Consider the following 12,994-nt stretch of genomic DNA (forward strand, 5'->3'; position numbering starts at 1 on the left):
GAGCCCTTTATTCCAGTTCAGCATCATTCACGATGTGCGCCAAGAGATCATTTTGCTTCACTTGCCTTCATATTTGAAAAAAGAACAACTTGTTCTTAGTGGTTGTGTTTAGCTAGAATTTTAGGGCCTACTTGAGATTGAAACTTGGAAGCTCGTTCAGAAAAGTTTACCAAAACGAGGTGTGCTTTCAAATCTTCACATCTCCCCCGAAATCCAAATCTGACACCATGGTCCACGAGACCCTTGAGCTTGTCCCCTTCCTGATTTCGAAATCCTGTCTGCGTTTCCCAAAAGAAAAGAGAATGATAAATGCATTTGACTCCACTTCATGTCATTCCCTTTTCTTTTATATGCCACAAAGGACCCTGCTCGATGTCGACGGCATCCCTAATGTAAATCCTCAAATTCGTTCGTGTTCACGGTTCGAAATTGAATTATGCATTATTTCACGTTTATGCCTTTAATGGAATTCAAAACATGTCTATGCGAACAACTCGGTGGGTTTCTCTGCAGCCTTAGTTTTCCGATTTAAGACCGTGTTCATTCCCAAGTACTTCAGAACGAATGTTCTTACCTGAAGAATGAAGAGACATATAAAGTAGAAGTTGGCCAGCCTTTGAAACTGCTCGAAGAGATTCAGGGGTAGAAACGTCAAAAACGTGTATTTGGATGTCTTGATGTGATTGTTCTGCAATCCAAAGAAAGGCTCCGTGTTAAAAGCTCAGCCGGCGAACGAACTGATAACCAAGGACGTCTCACTTACCGCATAATTGAATCGACTATTGTACACACTGTCATTGGCGATGATATCACGTTGTGACTCTGAAATGAAAAGGCAAACCAAGGTTTGAATCCACCGATTGGCATTGATTAATACTGTGTCCGGATTCGCCATTTAGTCACAGTCACGCCTACGCCCAGCCTTACCCCACAAATCAAATGGGAACACCTTTTGGCTGCACCTTAATAAGCACAGGGTTCCATGGCTGTAACTGGACAGTCGTCGTCTCCCGTTGGGGTATCTTTCAAATGACGGAGCCACCAATTGTCTTTGTTGAGGCAAAGTCCTCTCTAAATAACGATCGGCTTGGATTACGCCCATGACTTCTTCTGATCGTACAAAGCTCACGCCTTATCGTTCCGCTTTCCACTACTGGTCAATGCAAAATACGAGTGAGCTCCACGATTTGTAGAGGCAGAAAGTCATTTGATAGCAGCTTGATAACAAATGACGAAGGAGGCAAGGAAACGCACAAAAGCGTCCCCTTTCCCGTTCCTTCCTGCTTTTTTTAGACCCCAAGGTACCACAATACACAACTGGTAACCGCGAGTTGCAAGACGGTATGTAAGTACCTCGTACCTAGTCGCTCAACAGGGCACAAAATGGAACAAGAGTGAAACAGAGCAGATTCCGGTCACAAATCTTGGCTGTGCCATGACACCCTGAGGATTTGGAACCTCATTGAACGGCCAGTGACTGAGTCGGCGTAGGTCGGTAAGTTGGTTGGTCGGAAGGTAGGTGGATAGATGGATGGATGGACGAATGGAATGGCCTTGCGTATTGTGGAAATTATCGATCAAACCGATCCATCATCGCGGGGTTGAGCGGTAATAAATTGGTTTTCTCACGGGTGGCAGCGACCTTCAGACAAACCAGAGAGCCAACCTTGACTCATATTCGTAGCTTTGAGGAATTATCCGTATCACAATGTATTTCTAACGCGTAATGCCACTTGAAGGACAAAAGAACCTGCCAAATGATACTCCTCAACACCTCGGGCTCGAGTTTTGGGAAGGTATACTTTCGGACGACGATAAGGAACTATGATAATATCCTTCCTCTCCTACAACTGTCGCAAGATTATATCATGCCAAAAAATTGAGGCTAGATGTGACTCTCTATGGCGTGGGGCAGAGGATTATTGACCCCTCGAGGGGGGTTGCGTTCCCAAATCTCCTTCATCATGGATTATCTCACATGCAAAATGACTCAATCAAATGATCCGCTTGCATGAGTGTCATGGTTTTAGGACTGATTTATAGATGTCCTTTTATTGAACCATTGAGTTTGACACCGTTTTTCATGATGCGGGAATTCTCATCGACACTCAACGACGATAAAAGTACAAGTTGTATCCGGTTTGATTCATTACCATTATCAGCTTTTTCATCATCACTATCATCGACTTGCTTTGATTTATTGAATTAACCAAGTCTCTTTTCAAAGGATTTCCACTGAGAGACGGACCAATGTCACCTTTCGCTTCATCATTCAAAACTGTGCCAAAGACTGGAGGTCCTTCGTAACGAACAAGTCTCTCCACGAAACGAGCATTAGAATTTTGCTTTTCACCATCGCTTTGAAATTGAGACTTCAGAACTATCAAGTCACGGTTGGAGGTTGGGAGCACCTCTTTCATTATATTTTGTCCTTGGAAGTTCCCCCTGACGAAAGGAACCCCTCTTGACGAATCCATCATTTCTGGGAGGGGTTGGATCTGACTATCAATTGCTTCAATCAACAGTCATTTTTAGGAGACAGATTCAGAAGTTATTGTTGCAAACTGTTTCGGCCTCATCGATCAAAACGCATGTTCCAAAACTTCCGAAACAGAAACGTCTGGGAATTTGCTTTAGTCACATTTTGGATTCCATATTTTCTCACTAACTCAATTTCAAGTTATCAGTGGCACATTGCTAATTTTGAAGTGATTCTGTTTTTACTCGCTTGAATCATCTCAAAAATGTCCTTTTCAAGTAAGCAGATCTAAGATTAGAATTCAGAACTTCAACCAAGCACATTAACTTAATGTCCCATGCCTTATCCGAATCCCATTCAAATCTGCACTCTATGTATTCATCGCTGCTCGTTCAGCTCAGGAACTTGATAATAAATGGCTCAACCACAAGCATTCAGCCAGGACAAGACATGCATTGGTCCAGATATGGTGTAGTCCCAATCCATATATCCCTCAAAAAGGTTCAATTTATTTAATCCCTCCCAATCCAATCTTGGGCCACTAACTTCAAAGTACAATCAAGGTCACACGTTTTTGAGCATGAAGAAAAAAACAATTGTCCTTACCCAAAGAGGGAGGTTTGGCCAGGAATTCCTTCAGCCAATGCATCTTGGAAGCACTTTGTGTCACTCTTATTTGTTTAGATAAATGTAAAAGGCACGTCAAAGGACAGGAAAGTCATTTGGAGACACGATGGCTAGAGGGCTTTCTTTCATAGTTTAATGCAAATTCACCTGAGGACTTTGAAAGATCCTCCGCAGATCAAAGTGAGTGCGTTCAACACGTAGTGAATAATGAGCTGTTATGTTCCGTGAGACAGTATTTCAGGGATGCCAAAGTGGACTTCAAGTCAATTGGAGTGGCGAGTTTCCGCGGAAAGTGCGATAAGAGGATCATTATATCCACTCTCGCAACTAATCCCCAAAAGAATCGTAACATCAACAGGTTGAAGGCATGCATCATAATTGTTTCCAGGCTCGATAATTGTGATTCATCCCTGGGGATTGGCCATATTTCTAGGTACATTTTAAGTGCAAATCCTGGTAAAAGGAGGATAGGAGCGACAAAGGTGCTGATGTGGGAAGGGACGCCTATGGCACGGCAACATCAAGCTGAGTTGCTGTGCCTGTGAAATACAGGTAAGGCCTTCATTCTTGGCCCAGCTCGCCTGTCAACTTTTCACAAACGAGGGGATTCCGAGAAAGAAACGAGGCTGCGTGACTTTTGATCCAATACGTTGCGATTGCTCATTGGTAACCAAACCCTTCAAGGTCCGAAAAAGACTTGTAAGTTGATGGCTTACCTGTGGATCGAGGATACATAGCACTCTTGGACCCTGACAACCCTTGGGTTAGTTCCAAATATTACCTTTAGAAATGTAACGCTATGTGCTCACGAATGATAACTTTTGCGGTGAATCAATACAATGTTGAGCGGACACTTATCTTACAAGTTTCGGTTGGTGCATCAGCCAACAACTAACCTAACACAATTACGTTGGCTTGCATTTTTTCCCTTTTATTTTGCATAACCTGTTTCGTGGGTAAGCTAGGTATCTCTTAGAGTCTCTACCTCACAACCTTGCTCAATCATAAAGAACGATGTTGTTGTTTGGTCTAAGAGATTCGATTTTGTCAACACTTGATCGGATTTCAAGGAAAACCCCAGTCATTACCTTCCGTTTTCCGTCGTCCAAACCATGCTGGTAAGGAAAATCCTCCATAATTGGATTCTGAGTCGTGGACGGAACAAAATCTGACCTTGGTCCGGTCCACATTCACTACAGACACTTTCTCGAGGATGATGGAGTCATCCACGTAACTAGAATGGCCCTGACTAGCCTCTAACAGTGAGAGTCGTTCCTCGGCCTCAATGTCACTGTAACTCTCACAATGCTGAAGCTCAGTCATTTCGGGCCCACTTGAAGTGTTCAAATGCCACTCACTGACTTTTCAGACAAGCATGCTACCATTTCCGTTGGCTTAATCTTGACGGTGATTTAGAAAATCAGCCAAATTCGTTCAAACAGAGTGGGGGGACTTATCTTTCGGTTAATGAATGTTTCGGTAGGGCAAGCCAGCTCAATCCAGTAAGGCACTTGGTCACTGGGGACACTCCAAAAGGCATTCATGACATTTTTACCTCCAATTGGAGGCTCCAAACTTGTTTGCCATTCGTTGTTCGAGCTCTACGAGAGCGTTGTCTTGGACTTGCGGAGAATCTTCGGGGTATGTTGCACGGTGTATTTCGATTTCTAACAGCTGAATGGCGCATATTTGACAACAGTTCAACAACTGTGTTCAACTTGTGTCTCAGGAAAGCTGGGACAAGTGAATGCATCGACAACCTACCCTAGAACATGGTGAGCATAGACACTGACTGCATGCATATTCTTGCCGATCCGCCGAGAACTCTGATGCCCGACTAATGGATGAATTCAAGAAAGAGGCGAGGCTCCCGTCCTACTACTACTAGTAGTACTACTAGTCGCAAACCAACCCAAGTTCCTATGCCTTTGATTTTTTTTCCGTTTTATCAAATCAGCGTTGGCGACCTTGTTGAGTTGACAAGCTTTCACAAGTCTTGTACATTTTGTTGTTCAATTGAGTATGCAACTTTCTTTATTTATATCAATAGAATCGATGGACTCACCTGAAGGTTTGACAGCCACCATGGCCAAGCAGATTTGGAAGGAAGGATTCACTTAAATGTTGCCTCAATGAAATATGAGAACATCCTTTTTATCCCAGCAAAATTAGATCACTATAAATCACTATTTCCACCGTTTAAAGTGGTAGTGATGTTTTTTGTTTGTTCTTTCATTCCAACTTCCAACCTCGTTGGATTTCCCTTGAATCGGAGACTCAACGTTAATGTGTCTTCGTCAATTATGCATCCAAGAGTAGCATTAGAGTAGGACCTTCAAGTCTACACGAATCCGCACACAAACACACACAGTCGCAACCGCATGAACATAGTCCATCCATCTGGACTTTTATCGTCTCATTGGATCAATTGTCTATGGCTGGTGGGCCATGGCGTATGGTGGTTGGTTGTAGTTGTTGTAGTAGTAGTGGCATTGGCTGATTTCCGACCAGGTGCAGTCATCATCATGAAATGAAAGGCTGGTGGCCAAGGTTCTCCTAGTAGTAATTCAACGGACCCGCGTTGGCCCATGAGCCAATGAATAATATACCTGTGGATCGCCATGAACTCGCCGCCCTCCTTGTTGGTCCCTCACACGCAGGTTCCTCCTTGTTCCACGAAGTGACGGTAGAAAGGTCTGTCAGGAAATTGTCACGTCACCTTGGCAACCCTACCTGTAAATTCGTTAACATGATTTGAGTGCAAATTTGGTTGGTGTATTGGAGGGTAGACATTGGAGAACATAACAGAGTTTGGAAATAAGCTCCTATTTTGTGGAACAAACCAAGTTCGGAAAAGTGTTTCGCCACCCTTGTTGGACGGTGGGTCCATGTGCTAGGAGGTACAAGCCTTCATGTCATGACAGAAGAGGACTGCAGAGAACAGTAGAGCAATGGAACAATTGGACCGTTCGTTGAACTAAATGTAGTACACCTCTGAGGGTAGTTATTACATCAAGCCCCTCTCATCACATGAACATGGAAACAAATTTGAAACTAACATTTAGAAATACCTCAACGGAACGATGTAGGAGAAAGGCTTGGCTCGGCGATGAATCAACTTTTCCAACCTTTAAAACGGGGAAAATGACCTTGGAATTCAAGGCACCCGGGACTGCGTCCCATTCCAAGAAATCCTGACATTTGATATTTGGAGAGAACTGAACTATGATCAACCAACCATTGGTGAGGGGACTATGCAGCAGTGTGAAAAGGCCTTGGCAAGGCCTTTTTGGGAGTAGGATCATGAATAATGCACAAGTCCTATCATTGGTATAGCTATAATCAATAACGCTGAAGCAGCTCTAGATATTTGTCTTCCTTATTTGAAGAAAGGAACGTTGTTAACATGCGACATTGAAACTTTCCGACACACTCGCAGAGAGGTCACATTGAACGTTGTTCCACATTCATTAGTGACAAGAAATCGAAGTGACCAGTAACCGCACGTTCTCTGTGACTTGGACAAGAAATTGCTTAGACCAAGGTAACAAGAGGAAAGTCATATAGGATTAACTTCTAAACCATTTGTTTGCCAATTTTGTCTTGGTCTTACTCGTCTTACTATTCGGGCACATTATTCATACAAAATAGAAAGCACAGTATCATAAGCGTCTGGTCCCTTTCATTCGCAAGTATCGTGACAGAAGTCACCTTATCCTTCGTACTTCATATTTTAGCCACCCCTCGCCGATTGAGAAAATTTCCCTTAGGCCCCAACTTACGTATAAGTAGCTCGACAGGAAAGACAAAATCATAAAGCAAATTTGTTAGTCTTAAGAATTCATACTACACGTACTTACCTGTAACAAAGATCCTTGGACCGATCACAACTCGAAGAGTATCATTTGTGCGACGTTCTCAGGTAGGTCTTTGTGAATTAGAGATGTGCTTCGGGTCGATACAGATTCGGATCCAGGATTGAGTTTCATAATATTTGAACTAATGGCGCGCATTCCAGTTCTCTTTTGTGTTTATTTAATGCTGAGTTGCAAGACATCACCCTCCAACCCAGTTATATAGAGTAATGAATAGATGAAAGAGCAAATGAGTCAAACAATTTAAAATCAACTTACTTTCAAATGTGATCACAATTAATGCGTACATGTGGAATTAAGATGTGTTAAGGATGTGTTAACGATAAAAACGAAAAATGGATTAGTTTCAATGTTTTTTGTTAAATTAACCACTATACTGTAAATATGAAACAAGCTATTTTGGGAATGACCAAAAATTTTGGTTCAAACATTTCTACTAAAACGTGATTCTTTCAGAATGACGGCACGTTAAATGCACCGGTGTAAAAGTAACCATTACAATCGACCGAGCAATGAACGGAGATTCATGTGTTCATTACAATGAAAGTTGATGAGTAACTGATAATACTGAAATTCAGCTCTCAATTTTAAAACCCATCCATCAAAGCTTGACTCTGGGTTGCAATATTGTTAGGTAACATTGAGCAATGCTCTCATAACTTCTAAAGATCCTTTTTGAAGAGTGTAAATTACAAAGAACAACTTGTTGCCTTATCAAAAAGGTACTTTATGTCACTAAAAGCATACTTAGCGGCAGACTTGTGTCAATTATTTTATAAAATGTAATAAATTACAGATACGTTCGTTTCAGATGTAATAAATACAATTGCAATTACTTCATTTTGAAATGTAATTAATTACAAATACTTTCAAATTGTAGTTAAATTACATTTAAATTTCTTTTTTGCAGAACACCTCTTTGAAATAAAAGGCTTTGACTTACCTTTATTCTGAATCCGCCACCGTTCTAATTTTTTAGCTTTTTATCAAATTCATTATCTCAGCCATGTGGGAACTAACTTGGCCTGAACAAGCTAAGCGCCTTCTAATATTGAAATACAATGACAATGCGCGTACTCATTCAGTTTAAGTCATAGTTCCCTGATTATTACTCTGTGAAGATAATTGAGGATAGAAAGTGTCACAGGAATAACATTCTTTGCACTTTAATGAACCGTACTCATATATATTTTAGCTACTATCATATTATATATTTAGCTACTATCATATTATATATTTTAGCTACTATCATATAATATATTTTAGATACTATGGTCAGTGGCAGAGATGATTGGCAACACTGCTCCATGAGCGCAAAGTCGGATGAGCATTGCATTCCATGGAGGAAAGTTCAACCAAAGGAATAAATTGATGAGCAAGATGAAATGAAGAAACATGAATATCTAGCCAAAAAAAAAAAAAAAATAAAAAAAAAAAATTTTTTTTTCGGATGAAAATGTAATTGTAATTTGTAATTAAAATGTCTCAATTAATCAAATGTAATTTAATACAATTACTGTTTCTCAATGTGACTAATTACAATTACATGAAAATATAATAACATTTACATGAAAATATGCTCATATTACATGAAAATATAATCATATTACATGAAAATATAATCATATTACATGAAAATATAATCACATTACATGAAAATATAATCATATTACATGAAAATATAATTGCAATTACAATTAAAACACAGCTCAGCCTGTCCGACAAAAAATAAAGTTAATCATGTAGGGCGCAAGTCTAATTTCGGTCCTAGTTTGATGGGCATACTTTAACTAACTTTTTCGATGGCCCAGATGTCGTCAAAACTGGCTACCAAAATGCTTTGACGGTACCTTGGCAATAAATCGATAAGAGTTAGTTACATTTTAGATCTCATGTATCAAGACAATTTTGCAGCTTGGTGTAATGTAAATTTAGCTAACAATGGTATGATAGATCACTTAAAACACATTTGAAATGTATTTGACATTTATGATATCACTATTTGTTAAAGAATTGTGCATTCTAGTTTTACCTTTAGTTTTTTCAATGAGAACCTTAAGTAACCGCTTACTAAACAGTTGTTTCTTAGGATGGCATTGATTTGCATGAAATTGTAGCAGAATGGACTACTAAGTAAATTCTCAATAATGGACACAACTGATAAAAATCATAAAACTTTAAATCATTCGTCGCAAGAAATATTCAAAACTCTATCGGATATCTACTGCACATCCCTACCATGAACAAGTGTTCGTAAATCTTCTTTAACGCTACTCTATTATTTACTGCGTCCTTCCGAGTGCCTCTGGACTTTCCAATGCAAATTGTTCTGTCAAAAATGAACCCCACATATCAGCATGTTTGTCGTTTTGACAATCCGAAATGAGGATGAGAATTGTCAATTTGTGTCGATATGAAGGCATATTTAAGTTGTATAGTAGAGTGTGTTGTATGTTGATGTGAGGATTAGATAGCATGTTGACATAGAAAATTAATACGATTGGTTTATTTCGCATTATTTAAAACATGTAAGCATCCGATTAATGATTCAGGCACATCGAATAATATTTCAGTCTATAAGGCATCCAAAGAGTGGGGTTCCCGCCATGTTCAAACAACTCCTTTCCCTCACCGCCACAGAGAGGAAATGATCACAGACCTCGGGTTCAAAATGGAAACGTTGATCGTCGTGTCCATCTCGAATTGAAAGATTGCTCCTTTTAAAAGATCATTTTCGTGGCGTTATGTTCCGTTCATATCTTTTCATATTCTTCCAGCTGCAACCATTAGTTAGTTCATGCATATGAGTGAATGAAAATACAAGTATGAGAACCAAATAGGCTGTTCAGTTCCTGGAGAGACAGTAATCAACAGACCGTGTATTCTAAACATTCGGGAAACGTCGTTATTCTACGCCTTGACGCCATTGAGAAAACACATTTCTGGAAACAAGAAAACTCACATTAATCTGTAAGCTAATCCTGACATACCGTAACATTGCCACCAATGCCTCCAATTGACTGCCAACTGTCTCTTCTAGCCAAAAATGCATATTCAACTCACTCCCGATTATGGATATGTCATCTTGGCCGGAGCAACTTCCGGTAATAACTTCGCCTAGATCTGAATGCCACATTGTTTTGGAGTACATCGTTACGAAATTGTATCATTTTAGCCTTTATGGTTATGTGGAAGGCAATCAAAGTTGGCCAAGCTCGCAAGGCCCACAACATAAAGTACCCCGTCATGTACAGCACGGAAAACGGTGGGGATAACGTCTTCAATTGCGTTCAGGTTGGCTTTCAAATATAGAGTTATGATGGTTTTGTACAGGATCAATTATCTTATGATTTTGCATTCAAAAAGCGATCTCATCAAAACACCCTGGAAGTGTACCCCCAATTCCTGTTCTTTCTGGCCACGGGCGGGATTTCTTGCCCGAGATTTTGCGCCGGAGCCGGATTGCTTTGGACTATTAGCCGGATTGTCTATGCTTTGGGATACTCCACTGGTATATTTGTGAATAATGGTGCCAACGTTCATTTCTGATATTAATTTTCTAATTCCGATTTTTTTTTTCTGGTACAGGTAAGCCTGAGAAGCGAATGCAAGGAGCTTTTGGCTATCTGGGATACTTCGGATTGTGGGGATGCTCGATCTACACCGGATTGAAGATGACCAACCTTGTTTAAGCATATACTGGTTTGGGCTTTCCATTTGCAAACTTAAACATAGTATTAAATGTCATAGAACCTACTGTTTGTGAGATGAATAAATTTATTGCATATTCCTGAAAACCGAAATGCATTTGTTTGAAATTGGCCGAATCACGTGGAAGTTCTAGATTGAACGAAATAGAAAAAGAATGAGGAAAACAAGTGGCTGTTGACATTTGAACAGGATGCAAAAGAACGCTCATAATTTTATTTTCGCGAGAGAAAGTTGCGAAATTACAAGTAAACAAATACCAGGACGTCCTTTCAGTAAGAAGCATTAGCAAATCGTCGATCCGGGTTTTAGTTATATAATGGAATTACTAGAGCACTAAAAAAGTACCAAATGGGATACATGCACTTCTTACCGTTTCCAGATACAGCATTTTATGAATAAGATAACAAATATGACTGCAACATTAATTTCAGTAGGTCGTATTAGTAGCTAACAATTGTCGGTTTACTTCACATCATTATTGATATTGGGAGGTCGTTTAATTACAATTCCAATCAACTTATCCCCCAAAGAAAATGTTGCTCTATTAATATATAGCCATGCATGTGACATTTTTACTCACTAACAGATATAAAAACGATTGAATTTCATATTTGTACGTTTTGCCTGATTTAGTTCATTTTATGGGCACTTTTTGGCCTTCATATTTGCACCTTTTTACAGCTTTACTTATCACTCCAACGATGCTGGTCAATTAGGGGGAATACAGTTAAAATGGGTTTTGCCCAGTGAGGCTGAAAGCAAGGCCAAAAGAAAGAAACGAGTTTTTCTGAAAGAAAATTTGGTTGAAACGATTGGCATGAAAAACTGATAAATGATGTTAAGCAATGCTTACAAAAAGATTTGGATTATGCACGAACTCAAATAACCAAATCAGATAACCTTGAAAAACAAATACCAAATTCAAAACCAGTACAATATTCCTTTACAAAGTTGCAAATGTCTTAAATCATAGTTCTAGCATGTCAAGGACAATGTACCATGTTGCCCATGTCATTTCATATGATAGCCAAAGTTCTTTGAATTGTGTCATTCAATAATTTTAGTGAAAATCTCTGATTCCAAAATAAGTCTGAAAGATGTCTCGTTTTTCCGGTTCGGTCATTGCGGACTTTTTCAAACCATTAAGAAACGTTATCTCCTAATATAAGTTAAAAAAAACTTTTTTCGTTTTGTTGCCACTGAAACTTTTATTTTCTATAATATCTAGTCTTCCAATAAATTTCAGTTGGCAGATTGGGCTAAAACAAGTGAAAATTATGGAATTTAGTCATTTTGGCAAATATATGTGCAAACATGAAATTGTATCCATTTCAAGTCAATTTAGGTCTTAAAACGTTACCGAATTTCAAATGAATTGGTCGTTGGTTGAAAACAAAAAAAAACTCCAGGACTTGCTGCCATCTACAAAACGGTATTGTAACTAAACTCTTCTAGAGATACCAATTTGTCGTACAACCTCTTCAGAACTTCGCAATACTTGAGTCGTCACGACATCATCGATATTATCCCATTTCAGACGATGAACAGTTTCAAAAGATTAAGGACCGTTATCCCAGACCCTGCAGTAAAAAAACCGGATCGTATCTATCATGAACCTTGGGATTGCAAGTGGCATAGGTGAAGAGGTCCGAAAAAGAGCAAAAATCTGCCAATAATGTTGCCTTTATTGTTATTCATTCAAGCTCCAACGAGAAATAAACGCAAGCAAGAGTGTGTAAGAGTACGTGCACAATAGGCCATCTCAAATCAAAACGTTGCGAAATTCTTTATTCATGGCATATTCATCTTTTCGAAGCTTTTTGGCAAGTGCCGAAAAGATCGCAATTAATATGCATCTTAACTATCTTCCTCCAATCTGCAATAATTATTTTCGTCTTCTTCCCATTCTTGCCCAGATCCCCCTTAAGAAAGACCGAAAGAGCTCACTACTCGTTCCTTGAGAGCAACTGGAAACGTCGCCTCTTTTCTCTCTCTCTCTTTCTTTCTTTCTTTCTTCGATCGAGTTGGGCCAACCACCACCACCACCACCATCTTGGATGGAGCGACCCCCGCTTCCACTGGAAAGTGATTCCAGGCCCATTATGGCTACATAATGAATTCACAGAGGCTCTCTGGCTTCTTCACCCTGGACTCGTCCTACTATTCTGAACTGAATGTACACTAGATGTAGGTACAAAAAGGAAGGGAGCTTGGCCAGGGCTGGAAGGTCTCTTTGGTATACCATATATACTGTATGATCAAGTTGAAGATGGTGGAGGTGGTGGAGGAGGAGAAGGAGGAG

General features: G+C 39.7%; 2 protein-coding genes across 8 annotated transcripts in view; one reads left to right on the forward strand and one right to left on the reverse strand.

The window, feature by feature from the left end:
- Window positions 1-5,828, reverse strand: part of LOC131878863 (phospholipid-transporting ATPase ID-like) — a 29,044-nt gene extending 23,216 nt beyond the window's left edge. For 2 of the 7 annotated variants that reach the window (XM_059225003.1, XM_059225002.1), the window contains exons 1-3: window positions 4,195-4,768; window positions 764-822; window positions 575-688 (exon numbers count right to left, since the gene is read on the reverse strand). In XM_059225003.1, coding sequence (XP_059080986.1) covers window positions 575-688; window positions 764-822; window positions 4,195-4,429 — 408 coding nt within the window. In that variant the 5' untranslated portion in view covers window positions 4,430-4,768. Of the gene's footprint in view, window positions 1-574; window positions 689-763; window positions 823-3,085; window positions 3,345-3,822; window positions 3,962-4,194; window positions 4,772-5,171; window positions 5,645-5,715 lie in introns of those variants that run through there. The other 5 variants (XM_059225000.1, XM_059224998.1, XM_059224997.1 and 2 more) reach the window with 5 other exon arrangements.
- A 3,959-nt stretch (window positions 5,829-9,787) lies between these two features.
- Window positions 9,788-10,778, forward strand: LOC131878864 (glutathione S-transferase 3, mitochondrial-like). The gene is made up of 5 exons (XM_059225004.1): window positions 9,788-9,951; window positions 10,022-10,085; window positions 10,157-10,275; window positions 10,348-10,492; window positions 10,570-10,778. The coding sequence occupies exons 2-5, from the start codon at window positions 10,028-10,030 to the stop codon at window positions 10,671-10,673; spliced, it is 426 nt and encodes a 141-aa protein (XP_059080987.1). The 5' UTR covers window positions 9,788-9,951; window positions 10,022-10,027; the 3' UTR covers window positions 10,674-10,778.
- Window positions 10,779-12,994: the final 2,216 nt, after the last annotated feature.

Source organism: Tigriopus californicus, chromosome 4, assembly GCF_007210705.1.
Source record: "Tigriopus californicus strain San Diego chromosome 4, Tcal_SD_v2.1, whole genome shotgun sequence".
In the NCBI taxonomy this organism is placed as follows: Eukaryota; Metazoa; Arthropoda; class Copepoda; order Harpacticoida; family Harpacticidae; genus Tigriopus; species Tigriopus californicus.